Raw genomic sequence first — 23,142 nt, 5'->3', positions numbered from 1 at the left:
CTAAAGAGAAGAGAAGCAGCTCCATCAGGGCTAATGGATGGAGCTGAACTGGTGGTGGTGTGTGTGTGTGTGTGTGTGTGTGTGTGTGTGTGTGTGTTTGTCTGTGTGTGTGTGTGTGTGTTATCTATGCAGGGACCAGCTCCGTCTTTCAGCCTGCATGGACTCTCGGTTATAAATGATGTGTTAATGCAGTAATGGGATTTGGAAATGCAGGGACTGGAAATGCAATCCAGTGGCAGAGAGGGGAAGAGCCGGGAGCGTTCGACAAACCTCTGCTATCGTGTTCATCTGCATCAACAGCCTCCGTCTCTCTTTCCCAAAACACACCAGACTAAAAGACTGTTTCCACTTTACAGCTGTCTCCTTCCATCCATCCCTGTATCTCTCACTGGAAACCGGTGTTTGTTTTTCCCTTGTGAATCCTCCTGCTGCAGATCATGTGTTCGGGACACGGGGCTTGTGTTTTTTTTTAAGGTTTTAACCTCAAAATCAGAATAAATGATCTAATTTATCGCAGTGCGTCTTCATCAGTGAACAGAGTCTTTGTTGCACAGCTGATGGTTTTCAGACACAGATGAAATAACAGAAAACAGACGTGATCTTTAGTTAAACTCCCTTCAGGCTCCGTAAAGCTGCAGTGACACCGAGGATAAAGAGAGGAAATATGACCGACACACAGATTATCAGAATCCTCCAATGTCCTTCCATGTTCTTTTCCATGTTCCCTCGTTTTCTGACTCTCCAGGATTCCAGAAATACACCACACGTCTTTGAACGACTCGAAACTGCAGCAGAACAAATTCTGCCAGTGATTCTGCTGATGCATTGCCAAGCAACAGGCAGAAGCTAAGGGTTGACGGGATTGGCTCGTCGCTCGGATGCATATAAGGAATAAGGAGGGAATTTCAAATTGGCCAAGATCAACAGGCGACTGATTCAATCTGCCAGTGGTCCTAAACAAAGAGATTTCTGAGCCAGATCCTTCGAGTGAGGCATGCCCGCACTCGCCTGCACCTGAGCGAGACATGCGGGGGTGCAGGGAGCCTCCCATTAACCCACAGAGGCATGTAGTTAATTGCCCCTCCGACACAGGACCACAAAAAGCAACAGCAAAACCAGAAACCCTTCAGTTGCAGATCCAAACACTTGTCTGGATCCTCCCTGTGCGTTTGACTGGAGGGGAAGGAGCAGAACTCTGTCTGCAAACAGAGGAGTTATAAAATGTTCTTTCTTTGTATAAAACCCCCCCCACTTGTGCACAATGGTTTGGTTTTACAGGGCGAGCGCGCACACATATTTGTAGAGAACACTGCTGAAGTCAGAGTCTGAATATAACTACAGCTGCTACTGCGGAGGAGTCAGGCCCGGCTGCAGTTGTTGTTGAGAGCCGAGCTGGAGAGGGGGGGGGGGGGGGGGGGGGGGTTGAAATAAATCTCCACCTGATTTTCTGGTGAGCAGATGACACTGTTGATCCCATCCTCTGCACTCAGAGATAAGCACGAGGCATAAATAACAACTCGCCGTTGTTTCCACTGAGCAAACACGTCGGCCAGAAATTAATTTCCACGTTAGCAGCTGCAAATGTCGCGTCAGTCAGAGTTTTGTTTCGCTTTGCACAGTTGAACATTTCTCTCTCCGAGCGGAAGTTCAACATTCTGTGAAATTCGTTTTATTTGCTTTCTGCCTCAGTTCAGTGGGAAGATAAAACTGTCACATCTGTGTTCAAGGCTGTTAGCAGCTCCACTTCCTCTGAGTCAGAGAATGAAGCCAAAGCATCCCTCACATGGATGCTGCCATCTTTGGTTTCTGTAAGGAGTCTGTGCAGATGTGATTGTGGAGTGAGGAGGATTTTTCATTACTTTATCCCTTTTATTACTTTAATGTATATAAGAATTAAACAAAGAATGGAAGAAATCATCTTTAACTTTTTAGTTTGGTCCATGTCCCATCTTCTGACATGGAGCATGAGGGGTTTAGGACCTATACTGCAGCCGACCACCAGGGGGGGGGGGTCGAGATGTCTTTATATACAATCTATGTCTCTACCAACTCCTGGTAATCTTTATAGCTTTACAGATAATTTGATATGTTGATATTATGAACCTTTTATATTAATTAATCAATAACACAAAAGCAAACGTAAATAATGAACCACTGCACAAAAGTGAGGACAGAAAAACTGCTTCAGCCACTGACCCGACAATGTGACACGGGAACAAGGGAGTGGCTGTTGTGTCCATTTGTCTTTGGGGTTGAGCAGCAGCAGCTCTGCCTCACGCCCCGTCCGGCACATTGCTCACATAGACAGTCACAATCCGGCCCTCGACTGGCTCTCCAGCAGTTGGCACAGTGTCGTCATCTCAGGCTCTCAGCTGTTAGTGTGGCGCACCAGTGACCGGCCCAGCAGCTGCCGGTCGACTGCAGCTACACTCACTGCTGTATGGAAACTGGGGGGGGTTAAAACATATGGTTTTTGCTCTTACGTCACCACTTGAGATAAATACCAAATATGACTCCTTCTATCTCAGTCTCATATCTCGCTACTCAGATTTAGACTGAACAGAGGCTCAATGATTGAAATGTTTAATTTCCATCCTTCTTTTTCCAGCAAATATCGATGTAAAAATGTCAAATGCATTCAACTCATGTTTATTTAAACATTCAAACACTTAACATAAGGGATAGTGAGTTTCTGTGAGTGTGAAGATTTGATATTTTTCTCCTTGAAAGCTTCAAACCGGGAGCCAGACTCTGGAATCATTGTAGAAGAAGGAGTGCTTTGCCAGAATCTGTGGATCATAGAAACCTGGAAAGAGAAAGACCAACGGCTGTTAGATTAGATGATCCACTGAGAACAGTTAAACAGGATATTAGTCAGAGCTATACTTGCAGGATGCTTTTATTCTTCCAACTACTGCCAGAGACAAATGGAAAAACCTGAGCTGCATCCACCAAAACTGAATCATGCACTCATGACACGGTTTTCTCATTCGGCCTGAAACTGGTAAAGAGGGTGAGGCTGATATAATACGACGGCTATCAGTTGCAGAGGAGTTACCCGTCTCTCTTGCTTCGGGCGAGCGAGCGCTTGGTCTCTCCCTAAAATCCCCAAAGTCAGGGGCTTTCCCTTCTTCTAAATGTGTCACAGCGTATTATGAGGATTTACCTTTTCAGCTCCAGGCAAAGAAAATGTGTTGCTGCTGCTGCTTCTGATTTTCTGCCTCTCAATGTCACTTCCCTGATGTGATTGGTTCTTTTGTGTGAGATTTATGACGGGTTGTAAACAGGTAGAGTTTAGTGTTGATATCCAGTGACCAAACCGATTAGAAACAGATGTCAACTAATCAGGGACATTTATGTGGTTTGTGGGACGAGTGACAGCAAATGTAACCTTAGGAGACGTCGTAACAAATAAATGATATAGATACTCGAGGTTAACGACCTCATTCACATTTTCAAACTTTTCAGGTTGAAGACTTGATTTCCATCCTCTTTCCTGCTGCACACAACCAATATTTACATGTTTAGGTTTGTTCCATAACCACAACAACATGCAAACTCTAGTTCTAACTTATCATAGTTGCTCATTCTGCTCATAAACAACAGGATTATTGATAGAGATAAATTGTGGGGCCGATGAATTTCGAGGCAGATTCCAGAAGTTAATTTATGATGAATATCATTAAATTTTAATATTTACCTATTTTCCTTACGATAACTCATTTACATACACTCCTGTCAGCGATTTGCAATATTTCCCCACAGTCATTTCCATCCGCTCTGGCTGGATTTGCTGATTTTTTTTTGCAAATCTAGTCTAATCCCACATCATTTATGTAAAGCTGTTAAAAATTAGCATGTGACTGCAACCAGCTAACTAGCCTGTGGCTTCCCGAGGTCAGACACCAGATTCAGAGCCTGTTCTGCAACTGTGTCGTAAAAGAAACCGTTTATTTTGCATGGACACTCAAAGAAGGGGTTTATTGTGTTTTTATGAAACCAAAAAGTTTTTTTACTTTCCCAGCATTACATCATCTGTATTTGTGGTTATTCACAGGATGAAGGAATATTACATTAACCAGAGTTTCCTGTGAAATGCTTGTTTTTTAAAAGCATCATTTGAGGATATGTTTGAGTGGACATTACCTGGACCCGGCTTCACTTCGGTGGAAAAGTATTGTGGTAATCTTTCAGTTCTGGATGCAAACGCCGCAGTGAGCATTGGATGTCTGGACGTGGCGTCAGGATTCTGTATATCATATTGCCCGGGGCCCGGCAGGGGCGGATCCTTTGCAACAGCCAGGGCAGGCTCTGATTTTGCCAAATGACAACCCCTCCTTAAAACACAGTAAACACAGATTTTACATTTTTAGACGATAGAAAAGAAATAACGTTATTAACCTACCCATTTTGTGTTCACTCACGGTAGGAGGGTCTTCTTCACTGGTGTGGGGGCCCTATGGGGACTGTAGGCCCCGGGGCCAGGGACATGTTTGTCCACGAGAGCAGGGATTCTCTGGGTTTTAGATCTGAAGGGGGACAAGACCACTTTGGAGCCGTGCTGGATCCTATAGTTGTTCACCTCATAGTGGCCTGTGACAAATGTATGAGGCAATATTACAGCTCAAAAAAGGAGTTATACAATCTGATTATATGTGATTAAAATGAGGTGGTTACATGGCGAAGGCAGGTTTTTATCTGGATAGAAAGAGTCACGTCCCGTTTTTGAGAGGAAAGCTGAAGTACCGACCACCGAGGAGAATCTGTCTCTACTCCCACAGCTGACCTGAGAAACAAAAAGCTGCACATCACTAAATCACTCGACATTTAAAGCAACATAAATAAGTCACATACGTACGTCATATTGATTTGGAGCTGGAGTTCTCTGCTTGGGACCGACCGGCTGCACAGCCAGCGGCCGCCTGAACGCTCTGGAGACGCCCGAGCTAAAATCATACTTGTTTATGAAGGAGCTCTGTGTGTTGTAGACATTTGGTCCTGGGATGTTTCTCTGTGGGTTACTGTAACCCCCGCTTCCCTAGTGGAGAAAATAAGATATTATACAATTTGAAATAGGGGTTGATATACAAAAACCTTTCTTTCATAACAATTTAACCAAATATCTTAAGTATCAAACAATTTAATATTTTGTTTTAAAATGATTAAACTGAAACATTGCAATGGTTTGATTTGATTGAAATTTTCAGAGGTTTTTTTAACTTAATTTTCACCTTCTGGGAGATTCTGTTCACTATAATTGACGATACAACACGAAAAGTGATATAAGTTATTTTGAGGGACACACTGCGAGTAGTATAATGAACTTTGAAAAGTTTTTGAATGACAAAAAGTAATTAAATAAGGAATTCAGTATATAACAACTAGAATTTTACTCCAGGATTTAGGTTTTAAGAAATGTACAGAAAATATAAGTAAAAATTATAGGTTCCTGGTACATTTAACATTTCCTTCTTGTTCTATCGCACTGTGGGAAGTTTTTATTCACCATGGCTGATGACAATCAAAGCAATTTTTCTTTATGTTTTCAAAGTCACATTATAAGTTGCCAGGTTTTTAGAAACTATAAATGATTCTCATGATTAAATTGTCCTGAACATGGAGACATTTTTCACAGAAGTTTATATGGACTTTGATGGAAGGCTGAATGTAGAACAAGTGATGTCCGGTTTGAAGATGATTGAGATCGTACTGACTGAGGTGTGTGGACAGGGCCACCCACTGGTAAATGCTGAGAACACATGGAAGAAGTGGTATGATAGTGGTTTATTGTGTGTGTCATCAGAAGATACTGGAAGCAAACCAGAGCCTAATCGTATCTAAAACCCTTAAATGTTTTGTCCTTTGTTATACTAGTATTCCGGGTATTAGACTTATCAATCTGCATCTTACCTGAAAGATTAAACAAATGTATACTGCAGGCTTGATTAAATCATAGACAGCAATATATGATAGTGTTAAGACCCTGGTGGTTTAAGACATTTTCCCTTGTGCATCCTGCCTGTGTTTTGTTGTGTCATGTCTTTCCCCCTGTTTGTTTGTGTTGTCGTGTGCTTGTTGTGGTTGGGATGTCAGGCCATGTGTGTTTTGTTATTGTCCTGAGACTCCGCCCTATACTGCTTCCCGCTCTTTTTCTCCCTCACCTGTTCCCCATCATCAACCTGAGTGTTTGCCTAATTAGTTCACCTGTGTCTTGTCTTTGTTTCCCCTTCTATTTAAGCCCAGTCTTTCTGTTGTCCCCTGTCGGATTGTCTCATCATTTTTTGACTGTGAAGAAGCAATGCCTGGATACTGCTATTTGTGAACTCTGTTATCTGGTATGATTTTGGACTCTCTGATTTTTTGAGCCTCTTTGGAACTCTGTTTTGCTAAGTTATTGAATTGGATTTTCAGTTTTTTGGCTCTTGTCATTTTTTGCCTTTTTGGATTCCTTGGTTTTTCTATTTTTGTTAAATAAAGAAGTATTTTTTGGCATCTAAGTCTGCGATTGGGTCCTTGTTCTGTGGAAGCCTAACAGATAGAGAAAGCTGATATAGAATGAAGTCAGTTGAAGAGCTAATATTGAGAATATTCCACCAGCTTTGCATTTGTAAGTTGGTGTTTTGGATTATATAAATATAAATTGCTAAACTTTACTTTAAATCAGACTCTGGAGTAAAAACCAATTTAATTAATTAATTAAAAAACTGTCAGACAGCTTTAAAAACAACAATTTTATATATTATATCTTCACAAAATATACTGTTACACACAAATACTAAATCATGCATTTTCTGTGTTGATTTTCTGTTTCACTCAACTCATAAAGAAATCATCCGAGGCTGAATCCTGCTCTTTGAAAAAACATTAATTGATAAATCCTTAAAATCTTTGGAGGGGTTTAATATTTCTGATTGCAACTGTACATACATCATACTCTCACTGCTGTAAAGGGTTAGCCTACTGTATACAGATGAATGTGGTATTAACATGAACATGGCTTCAGTGTAACAAGTAATCAACATGCTAGGTAATGACAAAGACAAAAACAACAACACAAAGTCATAGGCTTACTTTTCTGGCAGACAATGTTCCCATCTCCAAAATTCCTGAGTTTAAATTCCCATGGAAAGTTTCCAGAAAGTTTCCAGAAATGTTCCCCCCCTTTGCAACACTAATCAGGATCGACACAGGTTCTAAACATCACACAACCTGATTTCTACATTGATTTAGAAAACAACAGCAACATTAGTTAATTCAAACACATTCATGTCAGTGTAATTATAGATTTCTGTCTTTACAAAGTGAGAAGTAAATATGTGTGATAAAGGAAGGTCAGTGTTTGATTGACAGCTGATCTCTGTGCAGAGCAGAAACGTCACCACGACGAACTTTGATCAACAAACATGGAGACAAGAGAAGTTAAAGATTAACACACAGAATCTAAATAACTGCTTTTAATGACTCGAGTCTATTTGAGTTTACAGAACTCAGCTGTGGCTCCAGAACCAATCCCAACTCCAGCATAGAGAGGCTGAGTGAATGTGGTCTGGACTCTGTGGAGGAGAGTCATGGTGTCAGAGACGCTGTAGAAGGACAGAACACCTGCACTGTGATCCAGGTACACTCCTACTCTGGAGGACACAGGACCTGACACTGGAGTCTCGATGCTGTTGTAACGAAAGTTATAACTGTTTCTATTACAAACTAACGACCAAGATTTATCATTGAATCCAAATCTACAATCATGTGAGATTCCTGCTCTGCTGATATTCTTGTATGTGACTGCTACAAGAACTCCTCCTCCCACCTCCACATCCACCTCCCAGTAACGACGTCCAGTCAGACTCTCTCTACTCAGGACCTGACACCAATAAGTGAATCTGTCTGGGTGATTAGAATAAGACTGTTCTGTCTTCATACGTGTTACTTTTCTGTTTCCCTCAGAAAATAACAGACATTTGTTTGCTGTGTTTGGATCCAGTGTGATTTCCTGTGAATATCTTAAGAAGTCAGCTCTGGTCTCTGGCTCTGGTTGTGGCAGTAAAACATCCACTTGAGACACAATCTGTAAAATCTCTGTCTCTGTCTCACTCAGAATGTCCTGTAGTCGACCTCTGACCTGGGACACAGCTGCTGTCACGTCCTCAAAGTACCTCAGAGGACGGATCCTGATGCTGGATGAGTGTGTAGATCCACTGAGTGGTGACAGTGAGGGGTAGTTGTGTAGAAACTGGTTGTGATCCTCTGTGTCTGAGAGCTGCTTCAGTTCATGGTCTTTCCTCTTCAGCTCAGTGATCTCCTGCTCCAGTTTCTCCTGAAGCTCTCTGACTCGACTCACTTCAGTTTCCTGCTGGGATCTGATCTGCTGCTTCACATCAGAGCTTCTTTTCTCCAGCAGACGGATCAGCTCAGTGAAGATCTCCTCAGTATCCTTCACTGCTTTATCAGCAGAGCCATTGATGGCCTCCTCCTCCTGTTGAAGCAGCTTCACGTCTTTCTCTGTGTCCTGGACTCTCTGCTGGATTGTTTGTCTCCTCAGCCCGAGCTCTCTCTGCCTCTCAGTCCATTCTGCTGCAGCTGACACTGTGTCGTGGTCTTTGTGTTCATCCATAGAGCAGAGATAACAGATACACTGCTGATCAGTGCGGCAGAATATCTTCATCACCTCGTCGTGACGAGAGCAGATGTTCTCCTGGAGCTTCTCCGAGGGCTCCACCAGCTTGTGCTTCTTAAATGGAGCTGACTGAAGATGAGGCTGGAGGTGATTTTCACAATAAGAGGCCAAACAAACCAAACAGGACTTGAGAGCTTTCAGTTTTCTCCCAGTGCAGACATCACAGGCCACATCTTCAGGTCCAGCATAGCAGTGATCAGCAGGAGCAGCTTGGAGTCCAGTCTTCTTCAGCTCCTCCACTAAATCAGCTAACATGGCGCTTTTCACCAGGACAGGCCTCGGTGTGAAGGTCTGTCTACACTGAGGGCAGCTGTAGCTTCCTCTCTCCTCCCCTTTGTCCCAGTGGTTGTTAATACAGCTCCTACAGTAGCTGTGTCCACAGCCAGTAGTCACCGGATCCTTCAGTAGATCCAGACAGATCGAACAGCAGAATCTTTCTCTGTCCAGTTGATTTACTTGCTGCGCCATTTCAGCTGCTGCCAGAGACTGAAGAACAGTTTCACTTCCTCTGAACACAAACAGATCTCTGCTCCTCCCCCTCTCATTCACTCCCTGCAGTGACTCAGCTCCCACAGTTCACAGGTTGTTGTTCACTGGTTCTTACACTGACACACCTGTGAAGGGAGGAGACACAGCCATAACCTGACTGGGAGGAGCTGGTTGTGAGTTCTTTATCTGTGTTGTCACATCTCAAAGTGAAGAGTTGCATTGGGAACTGTCACATTCAGCTCACAACAGCACAGGTTGTAATATTCACATTCTACAAAGTTTCCAGAGAAGTTAACGAATTTCAATGGAATAAAAACCAACTTACAAAGGGCTTCACAAATGAAAAACACAAGTAACCAGGATTGCTTAACCCTGGAAAGTGTCAACTATAAAATACAATTTCTAAAATTTCTAGGACTGCAAAGCAACACTTGCATTTTGAAGCGTTGCGTGTGTTTTGCCTTTTGCCTGAAAAAAAACGAATAATAATTTCAACAACTTCCTTTTCACACTGATCTGTAGGTGGTGCTATGACCCTGATGAAATATTGAAACATAGAGCTGTTCAGGCTGGGACTCTGATCATGAGACAGAAGTTTGGTGGTGATAGGACAATGCACAGTGGAGTTATGACAACATCGTTTCCTTTGGCAAAGGATGAACCTTCGCCGCACCTGAATGTTTACACGGTTTGAGGAAATGTCCCAATTCTGAGAGAAAGAGACGTCAACTTTACCAGACATAAAGATTCCTTGGATCTTTGACCACTGACACTGCAGGAGTGGAGTTGTTTGTTTGCGGCTCAGCCTCAAAGGATTCATGGTCCGTGTAAGTCCGAGATACAGAACGTTGTGTTTTGATGGTCATGATACACATGTGTATCGATTTTTGTGAAGATCGGTCAATGTGAATACTTTCAGGGGGTCACAGGGGGCACCGTTGTGCCATTTGGCCACGCCCATTACCCTTACAATTTCAATAAGGCCTCACTGTCTGTCACTGTCTGTCAGTGCTCGGGCCCTAATTATATTTAGCTGCAAAAAGACCAGTAATTGGCCCTTTTCATAAAAGACATGTTGATATATCACAGTAGGAAATTTCTTGCTGAACAATACAAAGTCATTGTTATTGTTATTAGTATTACCCCTGGTTTTCCTCCTATGGCTGTTGAGACATGTAAACACTTTTTATGTCGGACCTGGTGAGTTTCAGGTACTTAAACTGGAAAAAAGAAATGAGCAGAAAGAGTTCCTGACCTTGGACGCCACGAAGCCTGTGGTGCCTTTCTGCGAGAAGGACGGACTTTTGACTTCAGCAGTGGAAACACAGCCGTAGCTGCCCGGACCTGGGTTTTCATTCTAAAACACAAACACATCATTACGACAACATTTTGGATTTTGATTTCTCGTTAACGTCTGATGTAAGAAGAGTTGAATCTCCTACCGGACGGAGTTGTGGTGAGAATCTCTTCGCCTGAGATGAAAACCCTTTCTTCTCTTGATTTGTTGTCGCCACTCTTTGGTATTTCGCTGCCATGGATGATGAATCTAGAGTTTTATCTGAAGTAAGATCAAATTTTATGTTGTGTATTTTTTAGCTTAGTATAAAATCTATATTTAATTAAATCCCCGATCCATGTTTTCCATCATAGGTTTAAATTGTTTTTTAAATCTGAAGCCATTGATAAAGCGCCCGGGTGGTGCTGCCTAGGCGACGTAGAAACAGAGAGTGATGACGTGCAGGGTTGCCAGACCGGAAATTAACGTCATAGGCAAAAACGTAAAAGAGATAAAAACAGTCACAAATCAATGACATCTGAACACAGAGAGATAATACACACATTTTTAGATTCAGCGTGACTTCTGCTTTCCGATTATATCTTTATATATTTATGTCCACAGCGTTTACACGTCCGGAAATCATAGAGAAACTCAATGCAGCCGAACCTGCCTTGGAATCAACTCATTTTAAAGTTTAACCATGTGTCAGAGCAGCCGCGTGACATATATGAGGGAATAAAGTAATACATATTAAACATGAACTTTTATTTAATCATTCGGTGAACTTTATATTAGAGAGTGTACACATCTCACACAGTTCAGGGGCAACAATATAGAGATGCATGTACGTGATGGGTTTTGACGCATAATGTGAAAGATTATAGACAAGAATATATAAAAATGCACTTTTGCTAAATTCAGAATTAGCTGATTTCTGTGAGTCAAACGTGGCATCGCAGCTCCGACCCGACCCGCGGGTCCTGCAGCGGTGCTCCGGGGACATCTGCCGGTGAAACAGCTGCACTCCAGCGGCCGCTTTTCCACCCGTCTTGAAGAGGAAGCAGAAACTCGCCGTGAGTGAACGTCGCCGCTTGGTTGTTTATCTCAGAAAGAAGCAGCGCGATCGTAAAAAGGAGTTATACAATCTGATTATATGTGATGAGAGTGAGATGATTAAATGGCGAAGGCAGGTTTTTATCTGGATAGAAAGAGTCACGTCCCGTTTTTGAGAGGAAAGCTGAAGTACCGACCACTGAGGAGAATCTCTCTCTACTCCCACAGCTGACCTGAGAAACAAAAAGCTGCACATCACCACACCACTCGACAATAAAAGCAATATAAATAAGTCACATACGTACGTCATATTGATTTGGAGCTGGAGTTCTCTGCTTGGGACCGTCCGGCAGAGAAAATAAGATACAATATGATATGATATTGGGGTTGATATACAAAAACCTTTCTTTCATAACAATTAAACTAAATATCTTAAGTATCAAACAATTTAATATTTTGTTTTAAAATGATTAAACCAAAACATTGCACTGGTTTGATTTGATTGGAATTTTCAGAGGTTTTTTTTAACTTAATTTTCACCTGGGAGATTCTGTTCACTATAATTGACGATACAACACGAAAAGTTATTTTGAGGGACACACTGCGAGTACTTTAATGAACTTTGACAAGTTTTTGAATGACAAAAAGTAAATAAATAAGGAATTCAGTATATAACAACTAGAATTTTGCTCCAGGATTTAGGTTTTAAGAAATGTACAGAAAATATAAGTAAAAATTATAGGTTCCTGGTACATTTAACATTTCCTTCTTGTTCTATCGAACTGTGGGAAGTTTTTATTCACCATGGCTGATGACAATCAAAGCAATTTTTCTTTATGTTTTCAAAGTCACATTATAAGTTGCCAGGTTTTTAGAAACTATAAATGATTCTCATGATTAAATTGTCCTGAACATGGAGACATTTTTCACAGAAGTTTATATGGACTTTGATGGAAGGCTGAATGTAGAACAAGTGATGTCTGGTTTGAAGATGATTGAGATCGTACTGATTGAGGTGTGTGGACAGGGCCACCCACTGGTAAATAAAGACAAACACATGGAAGAAGTGGTATGATAGTGGTTTATTGTGTGTGTCATCAGAAGATACTGGAAGCAAACCAGAGCCTAATCGTATCTAAAACCTTTAAATGTTTTGTCCTTTGTTATACTAGTATTCCGGGTATTAGACTTATCAATCTGCATTTAACCTGAAAGATTGAACAGATGTATACTGCAGGCTTGATTAAAACATAGGCAGCAATATATGCAAGCATTTGCAAGTTGGTGTTTTGGATTATATAAATATAAATTTACTCTAAATCAGATTCGGCAGTAAAAACAAATGAAATTAATTAATTTAAAAAGACTGTCAGACAGCTTTAAAAACAACAATATTATATATTATAATATATTTTAACAAAAACACACAAATACTACATCATGCATTTTCTGTGTTGATTTTCTGTTTCACTCAACTCATAAAGAAATCATCCGAGGCTGAATCTTGCTCTTTGAAAAAACTTTAATTAATAAATCCTTAAAATCTTTGGAGGGGTTTAATATTTCTGATTGCAACTGTACATACATCGTACTCTCACTGCTGTAAAGAGTTAGCCTACTGTATACAGATGAATGTGGTATTAACATGAACATGGCTTCAGTGTAACAAGTAATCAACATGCTAGGTAATGACAAAGATAAAAAAACAACACAAAGTCATAGGCTTACTTTTCTGGCAGACAATGTTCCCATCTCCAAAATTCCTGAGTTTAAATTCCCATGGAAAGTTTCCAGAAAGTTTCCAGAAATGTTCCCCGCCTTTGCAACACTAATCAGGATCGACACAGGTTCTAAACATCACACAACCTGATTTCTACATTGATTTAGAAAACAACAGCAACATTAGTTCATTTAAACACATTCATGTCAGTGTAATTATAGATTTCTGTCTTTACAAAGCGAGAAGTAAATATGTGTGATAAAGGAAGGTCAGTGTTTGATTGACAGCTGATCTCTGTGCGGAGCAGAAACATCACCACGACGAACTTTGATCAACAAACATGGAGACAAAAGAAGTTAAAGATTTACACACAGAATCTAAATCACTGCTTTTAATGACTCGAGTCTATTTGAGTTTACAGAACTCAGCTGCGGCTCCAGAACCAATCCCAACTCCAGCATAGAGAGGCTGAGTGAACGTGGTCTGGACTCTGTGGAGGAGAGTCATGGTGTCAGAGACGCTGTAAAAGGACAGAACACCTGCACTGTGATCCAGGTACACTCCTACTCTGGAGGACCAAGGACCTGACACTGGAGTCTTGATGCTGTTGTAAAGAAAGTTATAACTGTTTCTATAACAAACTAACGACCAAGATTTATCATTGAATCCAAATCTACATTCATGTGAGTTTCCTGCTCTGCGGATATTCTTGTATGTGACTGCTACACGAACTCTTACTCCCACCTCCACCTCCACCTCCCAGTAACGACGTCCAGTCAGACTCTCTCTACTCAGGACCTGACAATAATCAGTGAATCTGTCTGGGTGATCAGAATAAGACTGTTCTGTCTTCATACGTGTTACTTTTCTGTTTCCCTCAGATAATAACAGAACTCTTTGTGCTGTGTTTGGATCCAGTGTGATTTCCTGTGAATATCTTAAGAAGTCAGCTCTGGTCTGTGGCTCTGGTTGTGGCAGTAAAACATCAACTTGAGACACAATCTGTAAAATCTCTGTCTCTGTCTCACTCAGAATGTCCTGTAGTCGACCTCTGACCTTTGACACAGCTGCTGTCACGTCCTCAAAGATCCTCAGAGGACGGATCCTGATGCTGGATGAGTGTGTAGATCCACTGAGTGGTGACAGTGAGGGGTAGTTGTGTAGAAACTGGTTGTGATCCTCTGTGTCTGAGAGCTGCTTCAGTTCATGGTCTTTCCTCTTCAGCTCAGTGATCTCCTGCTCCAGTCTCTCCTGAAGCTCTCTGACTCGACTCACTTCAGTTTCCTGCTGGGATCTGATCTGCTGCTTCACATCAGAGCTTCTTTTCTCCAGCAGACGGATCATCTCAGTGAAGATCTCCTCACTGTCCTTCACTGCTTTATCAGCAGAGCCATTGAGGGCCTCCTCCTCCTGTTGAAGCAGCTTCACGTCTTTCTCTTTGTCCTGGACTCTCTGCTGGATTGTTTGTCTCCTCAGCCCGAGCTCTCTCTGCCTCTCAGTCCATTCTGCTGCAGCTGACACTGTGTCGTGGCCTTTGTGTTCATCCATAGAGCAGAGATAACAGATACACTGCTGATCAGTGCGGCAGAATATCTTCATCACCTCGTTGTGACGAGAGCAGATGTTCTCCTGGAGCTTCTCCGAGGGTTCCACCAGCTTGTGCTTCTTCAATGGAACGGACTGAAGATGAGGCTGGAGGTGATTTTCACAATAAGAGGCCAAACAATTCAAACAGGACTTACAAGCTTTCCGTTTTCTCCCAGTGCAGACATCACAGGCCACATCTTCAGGTCCAGCATAGCAGTGATCAGCAGGAGCAGCTTGGAGTCCAGTCTTCTTCAGCTCCTCCACTAAATCAGCTAACACGGTGTTTTTCTCCAGGACAGGCCTCGGTGTGAAGGTCTGTCTACACTGAGGGCAGCTGTAGCTTCCTCTCTCCTCCCCATTGTCCCAGTGGGTGTTAATACAGCTCTTACAGAAGCTGTGTCCACAGACAGTAGTCACCGGATCCTTCAGTAGATCCAGACAGATCGGACAGCAGAATCTTTCCATGTCTAGTTGAATTTCTTTCTGCGCCATTTCAGCTGCCGCCAGAGACTGAAGAACAGTTTCACTTCCTCTGAACAGAAACAGATCTCTGCTCCTAGTTCACTCCCTGCAGTGACTCAGCTCCCACAGTTCACAGGTTGTTGTTCAATGGTTCTTACACAGACACACCTGTGAAGGGAGGAGACACAGACAGATCCTGACTGGGAGGAGCTGGTTGTGAGTTTTTGTCCGTGTCATCACATCTCAAAGTGAATAGTTTCCCTGGGAACTGTCACATTCAGCTCACAACAGCACCTGTTGTAATATTCACATTCTTCAAAGTTTCCAGAAAAGTTAACGAATCTTTCAATGGAATAAAAAACAACTTACAAAGGGCTTCACAAATGAAAAACACAAGTAACCAGGATTGCTTAACCCTGGAGAGTACCAACTATAAAATACAATTTCTAAAATTTCTAGGACTGCAAAGCAACACTTGCATTTTGAAGCGTTGCGTGTGTTTTTGCCTTTTGCCTGAAAAAAACGAATAATAATTTCAACAACTTCCTTTTCACACTGATCAGTAGGTGGTGCTCTGACCCTGAGGAAATATTGACACATAGAGCTGTTCAGGCTTGGACTCTGATCATGAGACAGAAGTTTGGTGGTGATAGGACAATGCACAGTGGAGTTATGACAACATCGTCTCCTTTGGCAAAGGATGAACCTTCGCCGTACCTCAATGTTTACACGGTTTGAGGAAATGTCCCAATTCTGAGAGAAAGAGACGTCAACTTTACGAGACATAAAGATTCCTCTGATCTTTGACCACTGACACTGCAGGAGTGGAGTTGTTTGTTTGCGGCTCAGCATCAAAGGATTCATGGTCCGTGTATGGCGGCGATACAGAACGTTGTTTTTTGATGGCGTGTAATCAAACTTTGACGCCACGCCACGGTCACACCATGTGACGAAAAATCGATCTTTGGGTTAGTTTGTATCTCCATCTTGTTGGGATGACACTCATCTCAATTTGAAGTTGATCTGATGTAAGCCCTGGGACAAGTATCTCAAAATAAAAATGTGGAATATGGCCAAAATGGCCACTAAATGCAGGCTGTTGCGTTTTTCAAATTGCACCTGTAGACTTTTTTGTTTGTCTGGTCATGATATACCTGTGTATCTATTTTTGTGAAGCTCGGTCAATGTGAACACGTTCCGGGGGTCTCGGGGGGCACCGATGAGCATTTTGCCACGCACATTGAAAATTCCTCGAGAATAAGTAAATCTTCACCACTTTCAAATTGTCTGCACACTTTGGTCAGAATTTGAGAATGTTAAAGCCCTCAAAGTCAATTCATTCGCCTGAATAATAATAACCCTTACAGTTTCAACAAGGCCTCACTGTCTGTCACTGTCTGTCATTGCTCGGGCCCTAATTATATTTAGCTGCAAAAAGACCAGCATTTTGCCCTTTTGCTAAAAGACATGTTGATATATCACAGTAGGAAATTTCTTGCTGAACAACACAAAGCCTTTGTTATTGTTATTAGTATTACCCCTGGTTTTCCTCCTATGGCTGTTAAGACATGAACAAACTTTTTATGTCGGACCTGGTGAGTTTCAGGTACTTAAACTTGATCTCAGTGTTTTTTATGACCTTAGGCCAATAAAAAGAAATGAGCGGTAAGAGTTCCTGACCTTGGACGCCACGAAGCCTGTGGTGCCTTTCTGCGAGAAGGACGGACTTTTCACTTCAGCAGTGGAAACACAGTCGTAGCTGCCCGGTCCTGGGTTTTCATTCTGAAACACAAACACATCATTACGACAACATTTTGGATTTTGATTACTCGTTAACGTCTGATGTAAGAAGAGTTGAATCTCCTACCGGACGGAGTTGTGATGAGAATCTCTTCGTCTGAGATGAAAACCCTTTCTTCTCTTGATTTGTTGTCGCCACTCTTTGGAATTTCGCTGCCATGGACGATGAATCCAGAGTTATATCAGAAGTAAGATCAAATTTTATGTTGTGTATTTTTTAGCTTAGTATCAAATCTATATTTCCATGCAGCCTCACTTTAATTAAATCGTCGATCCATGTTTTCCATCATAGGTTTAAATTGTTTTTTAAATCTGAAGCCATTGATAAAGCGCCCGGTTGGTGATTCCATGGCGACGTAGAAACAGAGAGTGATGACGTACAGGGTTGCCAGACCGGAAATTAACGTCAAGGAAAAAAACGTAAAACATATCAATGAAATCTGAACACACAGAGATAATGAAGACATTTTTAGATTCAGTGTGACTTCTATTTACCGATTATATCTTTATATATTTATGTCCACAGCGTTTACACGTCCGGAAATTATAGAGAAACTCAATGCAGCCGAACCTGCCTTGGAATCAACTCATTTTAAAGTTTAACCATGTCTCAGAGCAGCCGCGTGACATATATGAGGGAATAAAGTAATACATATTAAACATGAACTTTTATTTAATCATTCGGTGAACTTTATATTAGAGATTGTACACATCTCACACAGTTCAGGGGCAACAATATAGATATGCATGTACGTGACGGGTTTTGACGCATAATGTGAAAGATTATAGACAAGAATATATAAAAATGCACTTTTGCTAAATTCAGAATTAGTTGATTTCTGTGAGTCAAACGTGGCATTGCAGCTCCGACCCGACCCGCGGGTCCTGTAGCGGTGCTCCGGGGACATCTGCCGGTGAAACAGCTGCACTCCAGCGGCCGCTTTTCCACCCGTCTTGATGAGGAAGCAGAAACTCGCTGTGAGTGAACGTCGGCGCTTGGTTGTTTATCTCAGAAAGAAGCAGCGCGATCGTAAAAAGGAGTTATACAATCTGATTATATGTGATGAGAGTGAGATGATTACATGGCGAAGGCAGGTTTTTATTTGGATAGAAAGAGTCACGTCCCGTTTTTGAGAGGAACGCTGAAGTACCGACCACCGAGGAGAATCTCTCTCTACTCCCACAGCTGACCTGAGAAACAAAAAGCTGCACATCACCACACCACTCGACAATAAAAGCAACATAAATAAGTCAGATACGTACGTCATATTGATTTGGCGCTGGAGTTATCTGCTTGGGACCGTCCGGCAGAGAAAATAAGATACAATATGATATGATATTGGGGTTGATATACGAAAAACCTTTCTTTATTAACAATTTAACCAAATATCTTCTAATCAAACAATTTAATATTTTGTTTTAAAATGATTAAAACCAAAACATTCCACTGGTTTGATTTGATTTGAATTTTCATAGAGTTTTTTTTAACTTCATTTTCACCTTCTGGGAGATTCTGTTCACTATAATTGACGATACAACACGAAACGTGATATAAGATATTGGGAGGGACACATGGCGAGTACTATAATGAACTTTGACTAGTTTTTGAATGACAAAAAGTAAACGAATAAGGAATTTAGTGTATCACAACTAGAATGTTACTCCTGGAAACAGGATTTAGGTTTTAAGAAATCTACAGAAAATATAAGTAAAAAATGATAGGTTCATGGTACATTTAACATTTCCTTCTTGTTCTGTCGCACTGTGGGAAGAGTTTATTCACCATGGCTGATGACAATCAAAGCATTTTTCCTTTATGTTTTCAAGTCACGTTATAAGTTGCCAGGTTTTTAAGAAACTATGAGAGTTTCTCATGATTAAATTGTCCTGAACATGGAGACATTTTTCACAGAAGTTTATATGGACTTTGATGGAAGGCTGAATGTAGAACAAGTGATGTCTGGTTTGAAGATGATTGAGATCGTACTGACTGAGGTGTGTGGACAGGGCCACCCACTGGTAAATAAAGACAAACACATGGAGCAAGTGGTATGAAAGTGGTTTATTGTGTGTGTCATCAGAAGTTACTGGAGGCAAACCAGAGCCTAATCGTACCTAAAACCTTTAAATGTTTTGTCCTTTGTTATACTAGTATTCCGGGTATTAGACTTATCAAACTGCATTTTACCTGAAAGATTGAACAGATGTATACTGCAGGCTTGATTAAAACATAGGCAGCAATATATGCAAGCATTTTCAATTTGGTGTTTTGGATTATATAAATATAAATTTACTCTAAATCAGATTCGGCAGTAAAAACAAATGAAATTAATTAATTTAAAAAAACTGTCAGACAGCTTTAAAAACAACAATATTATATATTATAATATATTTTAACAAAAACACACAAATACTACATCATGCATTTTCTGTGTTGATTTTCTGTTTCACTCAACCCATAAAGAAATCATCCGAGGCTGAATCTTGCTCTTTGAAAAAACTTTAATTGATAAATCCTTAAAATCTTTGGAGGGGTTTAATATTTCTGATTGCAACTGTACATACATCGTACTCTCACTGCTGTAAAGAGTTAGCCTACTGTATACAGATGAATGTGGTATTAACATGAACATGGCTTCAGTGTAACAAGTAATCAACATGCTAGGTAATGACAAAGATAAAAAAACAACACAAAGTCATAGGCTTACTTTTCTGGCAGACAATGTTCCCATCTCCAAAATTCCTGAGTTTAAATTCCCATGGAAAGTTTCCAGAAAGTTTCCAGAAATGTTCCCCGCCTTTGCAACACTAATCAGGATCGACACAGGTTCTAAACATCACACAACCTGATTTCTACATTGATTTAGAAAACAACAGCAACATTAGTTCATTTAAACACATTCATGTCAGTGTAATTATAGATTTCTGTCTTTACAAAGCGAGAAGTAAATATGTGTGATAAAGGAAGGTCAGTGTTTGATTGACAGCTGATCTCTGTGCAGAGCAGAAACGTCACCACGACGAACTTTGATCAACAAACATGGAGACAAAAGAAGTTGAAGATTTACACCCAGAATCTAAATCACTGCTTTAATGACTCGAGTCTATTTGAGATTACAGAACTCAGCTGCAGCTCCAGAACCAATCCCAACTCCAGCATAGTGAGGCTGAGTGAATGTGGTCTGGACTCTGTGGAGGAGAGTCATGGTGTCAGAGACGCTGTAGAAGGACAGAACACCTGCACTGTGATCCAGGTACACTCCTACTCTGGAGGACACAGGACCTGACACTGGAGTCTCGATGCTGTTGTAACGAAAGTTATAACTGTTTCTATAACAAACTAACGACCAAGATTTATCATTGAATCCAAATCTACAATCATGTGAGATTCCTACTCTGCTGATATTCTTGTATGTGACTGCTACAAGAACTCCTCCTCCCACCTCCACATCCACCTCCCAGTAACGACGTCCAGTCAGACTCTCTCTACTCAGGACCTGACACCAATAAGTGAATCTGTCTGGGTGATTAGAATAAGACTGTTCTGTCTTCATACGTGTTACTTTTCTGTTTCCCTCAGAAAATAACAGATATTTGTTTACTGTGTTTGGATCCAGTGTGATTTCCTGTGAATATTTTAAGAAGTCAGCTCTGGTCTCTGGCTCTGGTTGAGGCAGTAAAACATCCACTTGAGACACAATCTGTAAAATCTCTGTCTCTGTCTCACTCAGAATGTCCTGTAGTCGACCTCTGACCTGGGACACAGCTGCTGTCACGTCCTCAAAGTACCTCAGAGGACGGATCCTGATGCTGGATGAGTGTGTAGATCCACTGAGTGGTGACAGTGAGGGGTAGTTGTGTAGAAACTGGTTGTGATCCTCTGTGTCTGCGAGCTGCTTCAGTTCATGGTCTTTCCTCTTCAGCTCAGTGATCTCCTGCTCCAGTCTCTCCTGAAGCTCTCTGACTCGACTCACTTCAGTTTCCTGCTGGGATCTGATCTCCTGCTTCACATCAGAGCTTCTTTTCTCCAGCAGACGGATCATCTCAGTGAAGATCTCCTCACTGTCCTTCACTGCTTTATCAGCAGAGCCATTGACGGCCTCCTCCTCCTGCTGAAGCAGCTTCACATCTTTCTCTGTGTCCTGGACTCTCTGCTGGATTGTTTGTCTCCTCAGCCCGAGCTCTCTCTGCCTCTCAGTCCATTCTGCTGCAGCTGTAACTGTGTCGTGGTCTTTATGTTCATCCATAGAGCAGAGATAACAGATACACTGCTGATCAGTGCGGCAGAATATCTTCATCACCTCGTCGTGACGAGAGCAGATGTTCTCCTGGAGCTTCTCCGAGGGCTCCACCAGCTTGTGCTTCTTAAATGGAGCTGACTGAAGATGAGGCTGGAGGTGATTTTCACAATAAGAGGCCAAACAAACCAAACAGGACTTGAGAGCTTTCAGTTTTCTCCCAGTGCAGACATCACAGGCCACATCTTCAGGTCCAGCATAGCAGTGATCAGCAGGAGCAGCTTGGAGTCCAGTCTTCTTCAGCTCCTCCACTAAATCAGCCAACATGGCGCTTTTCTCCAGGACAGGCCTCGGTATGAAGGTCTGTCTACACTGAGGGCAGCTGTAGCTTCCTCTCTCCTCCCCTTTGTCCCAGTGGGTGTTAATACAGCTCTTACAGTAGCTGTGTCCACAGACAGTAGTCACCGGATCCTTCAGTAGATCCAGACAGATCGGACAGCAGAATCTTTCTCTGTCCAGTTGATTTTCTTGCTGCGCCATTTCAGCTGCTGCCAGAGACTGAAGAACAGTTTCACTTCCTCTGAACACAAACAGATCTCTGCTCCTCCCTCTCTCATTCACTCCCTGCAGTGACTCAGCTCCCACAGTTCACAGGTTGTTGTTCACTGGTTCTTACACTGACACACCTGTGAAGGGAGGAGACACAGACAGATCCTGACTGGGAGGAGCTGGTTGAGAGTTCTTTATCTGTGTTATCACATCTCAAAGTGAATAGTTTCCCTGGGAACTGTCACATTCAGCTCACAACAGCACAGCTTGTAATATTCACATTCTTCAAAGTTTCCAGAAAAGTTAACGAATCTTTCAATGGAATAAAAAACAACTTACAAAGGGCTTCACAAATGAAAAACACAAGTAACCAGGATTGCTTAACCCTGGAGAGTACCAACTATAAAATACAATTTCTAAAATGTCTAGGACTGCAAAGCAACACTTGCATTTTGAAGCGTTGCGTGTGTTTTGCCTTTTGCCTGAAAAAAACGAATAATAATTTCAACAACTTCCTTTTCACACTGATCAGTAGGTGGTGCTCTGACCCTGAGGAAATATTGACACATAGAGCTGTTCAGGCTGGGACTCTGATCATGAGACAGAAGTTTGGTGGTGATAGGACAATGCACAGTGGAGTTATGACAACATCGTCTCCTTTGGCGATGGATGAACCTTCGCCGTACCTCAATGTTTACACGATTTGAGGAAATGTCCCAATTCTGAGAGAAAGAGACGTCAACTTTACGAGATATAAAGATTCCTTGGATCTTTGACCACTGACACTGCAGGAGTGGAGTTGTTTGATTGCGGCTCAGCATCAAAGGATTCATGGTCCGTGTATGTCGGCGATACAGAACGTTGTGTTTTGATGGTCATGATACACATGTGTATCGATTTTTGTGAAGATCGGTCAATGTGAATACTTTCCGGGGGTCACAGGGGGCACCGTTGTGCCATTTGGCCACACCCATTGAAAATTCCTCCAGAATACGTAAATCTTCACCACTTTCTAATTTTCTGGCAATTTTGTAAGAATATGAGCATGTTAAAGCCTCAAAAAGCCAATTCATTTGCCTGAATAATAGTAAACCTTACAATTTCAATAAGGCCTCACTGTCTGTCACTGTCTGTCAGTGCTCGGGCCCTAATTATATTTAGCTGCAAAAAGACCAGTAATTGGCCCTTTTCATATAAGACATGTTGATATATCACAGTAGGAAATTTCTTGCTGAACAACACAAAGTCATTGTTATTGTTATTAGTATTACCCCTGGTTTTCCTCCTATGG

At 41.7% G+C, this 23,142-nt stretch overlaps 3 protein-coding genes across 5 annotated transcripts; all 3 read right to left on the bottom strand.

Moving 5' to 3' along the window:
* Positions 1-2,594: 2,594 nt before the first annotated feature.
* stpg1 (sperm-tail PG-rich repeat containing 1) lies at positions 2,595-13,353 on the bottom strand. Of its 2 annotated transcripts, XM_053446345.1 has the most exons (7): positions 13,224-13,353; positions 8,120-9,288; positions 4,859-5,038; positions 4,678-4,786; positions 4,425-4,593; positions 4,147-4,337; positions 2,595-2,806 (listed from the first exon to the last, which is right to left on the bottom strand). In XM_053446345.1, exons 2-7 carry the CDS (start codon positions 9,140-9,142, stop codon positions 2,733-2,735), a joined length of 1,746 nt encoding a protein of 581 aa, XP_053302320.1. In that variant the 5' UTR covers positions 9,143-9,288; positions 13,224-13,353; the 3' UTR covers positions 2,595-2,732. The 2 variants fall into 2 exon arrangements, with proteins under 2 accessions (XP_053302320.1, XP_053302319.1); XM_053446344.1 differs by lacking the exon at positions 2,595-2,806 and having other exon boundaries at positions 4,047-4,337.
* On the bottom strand, positions 13,000-15,432 carry LOC128461424 (tripartite motif-containing protein 16-like). The gene has a single exon (XM_053446346.1). The coding sequence runs from the start codon at positions 15,292-15,294 to the stop codon at positions 13,621-13,623; it is 1,674 nt and encodes a 557-aa protein (XP_053302321.1). The 5' UTR covers positions 15,295-15,432; the 3' UTR covers positions 13,000-13,620.
* Positions 15,433-18,111: 2,679 nt separating this feature from the next.
* On the bottom strand, positions 18,112-21,967 carry LOC128461425 (tripartite motif-containing protein 16-like). 2 transcript variants are annotated; one of them, XR_008342266.1, is made up of 2 exons: positions 19,773-21,967; positions 18,112-18,255 (listed from the first exon to the last, which is right to left on the bottom strand). XR_008342266.1 is itself a non-coding variant. In XM_053446348.1 (1 exon), exon 1 carries the CDS (start codon positions 21,840-21,842, stop codon positions 20,169-20,171), a length of 1,674 nt encoding a protein of 557 aa, XP_053302323.1. In that variant the 5' UTR covers positions 21,843-21,967; the 3' UTR covers positions 19,549-20,168. The 2 variants fall into 2 exon arrangements, 1 of the variants encoding a protein (XP_053302323.1); XM_053446348.1 differs by lacking the exon at positions 18,112-18,255 and having other exon boundaries at positions 19,549-21,967.
* Between the last annotated feature and the right edge of the window lie 1,175 nt (positions 21,968-23,142).

The sequence above is a fragment of the Pleuronectes platessa genome, chromosome 18 (assembly GCF_947347685.1).
Source record: "Pleuronectes platessa chromosome 18, fPlePla1.1, whole genome shotgun sequence".
In the NCBI taxonomy this organism is placed as follows: Eukaryota; Metazoa; Chordata; class Actinopteri; order Pleuronectiformes; family Pleuronectidae; genus Pleuronectes; species Pleuronectes platessa.
The sequence above is the reverse complement of the archived record's forward strand: the minus strand, read 5'-3'. Positions and strand labels throughout refer to the sequence as shown.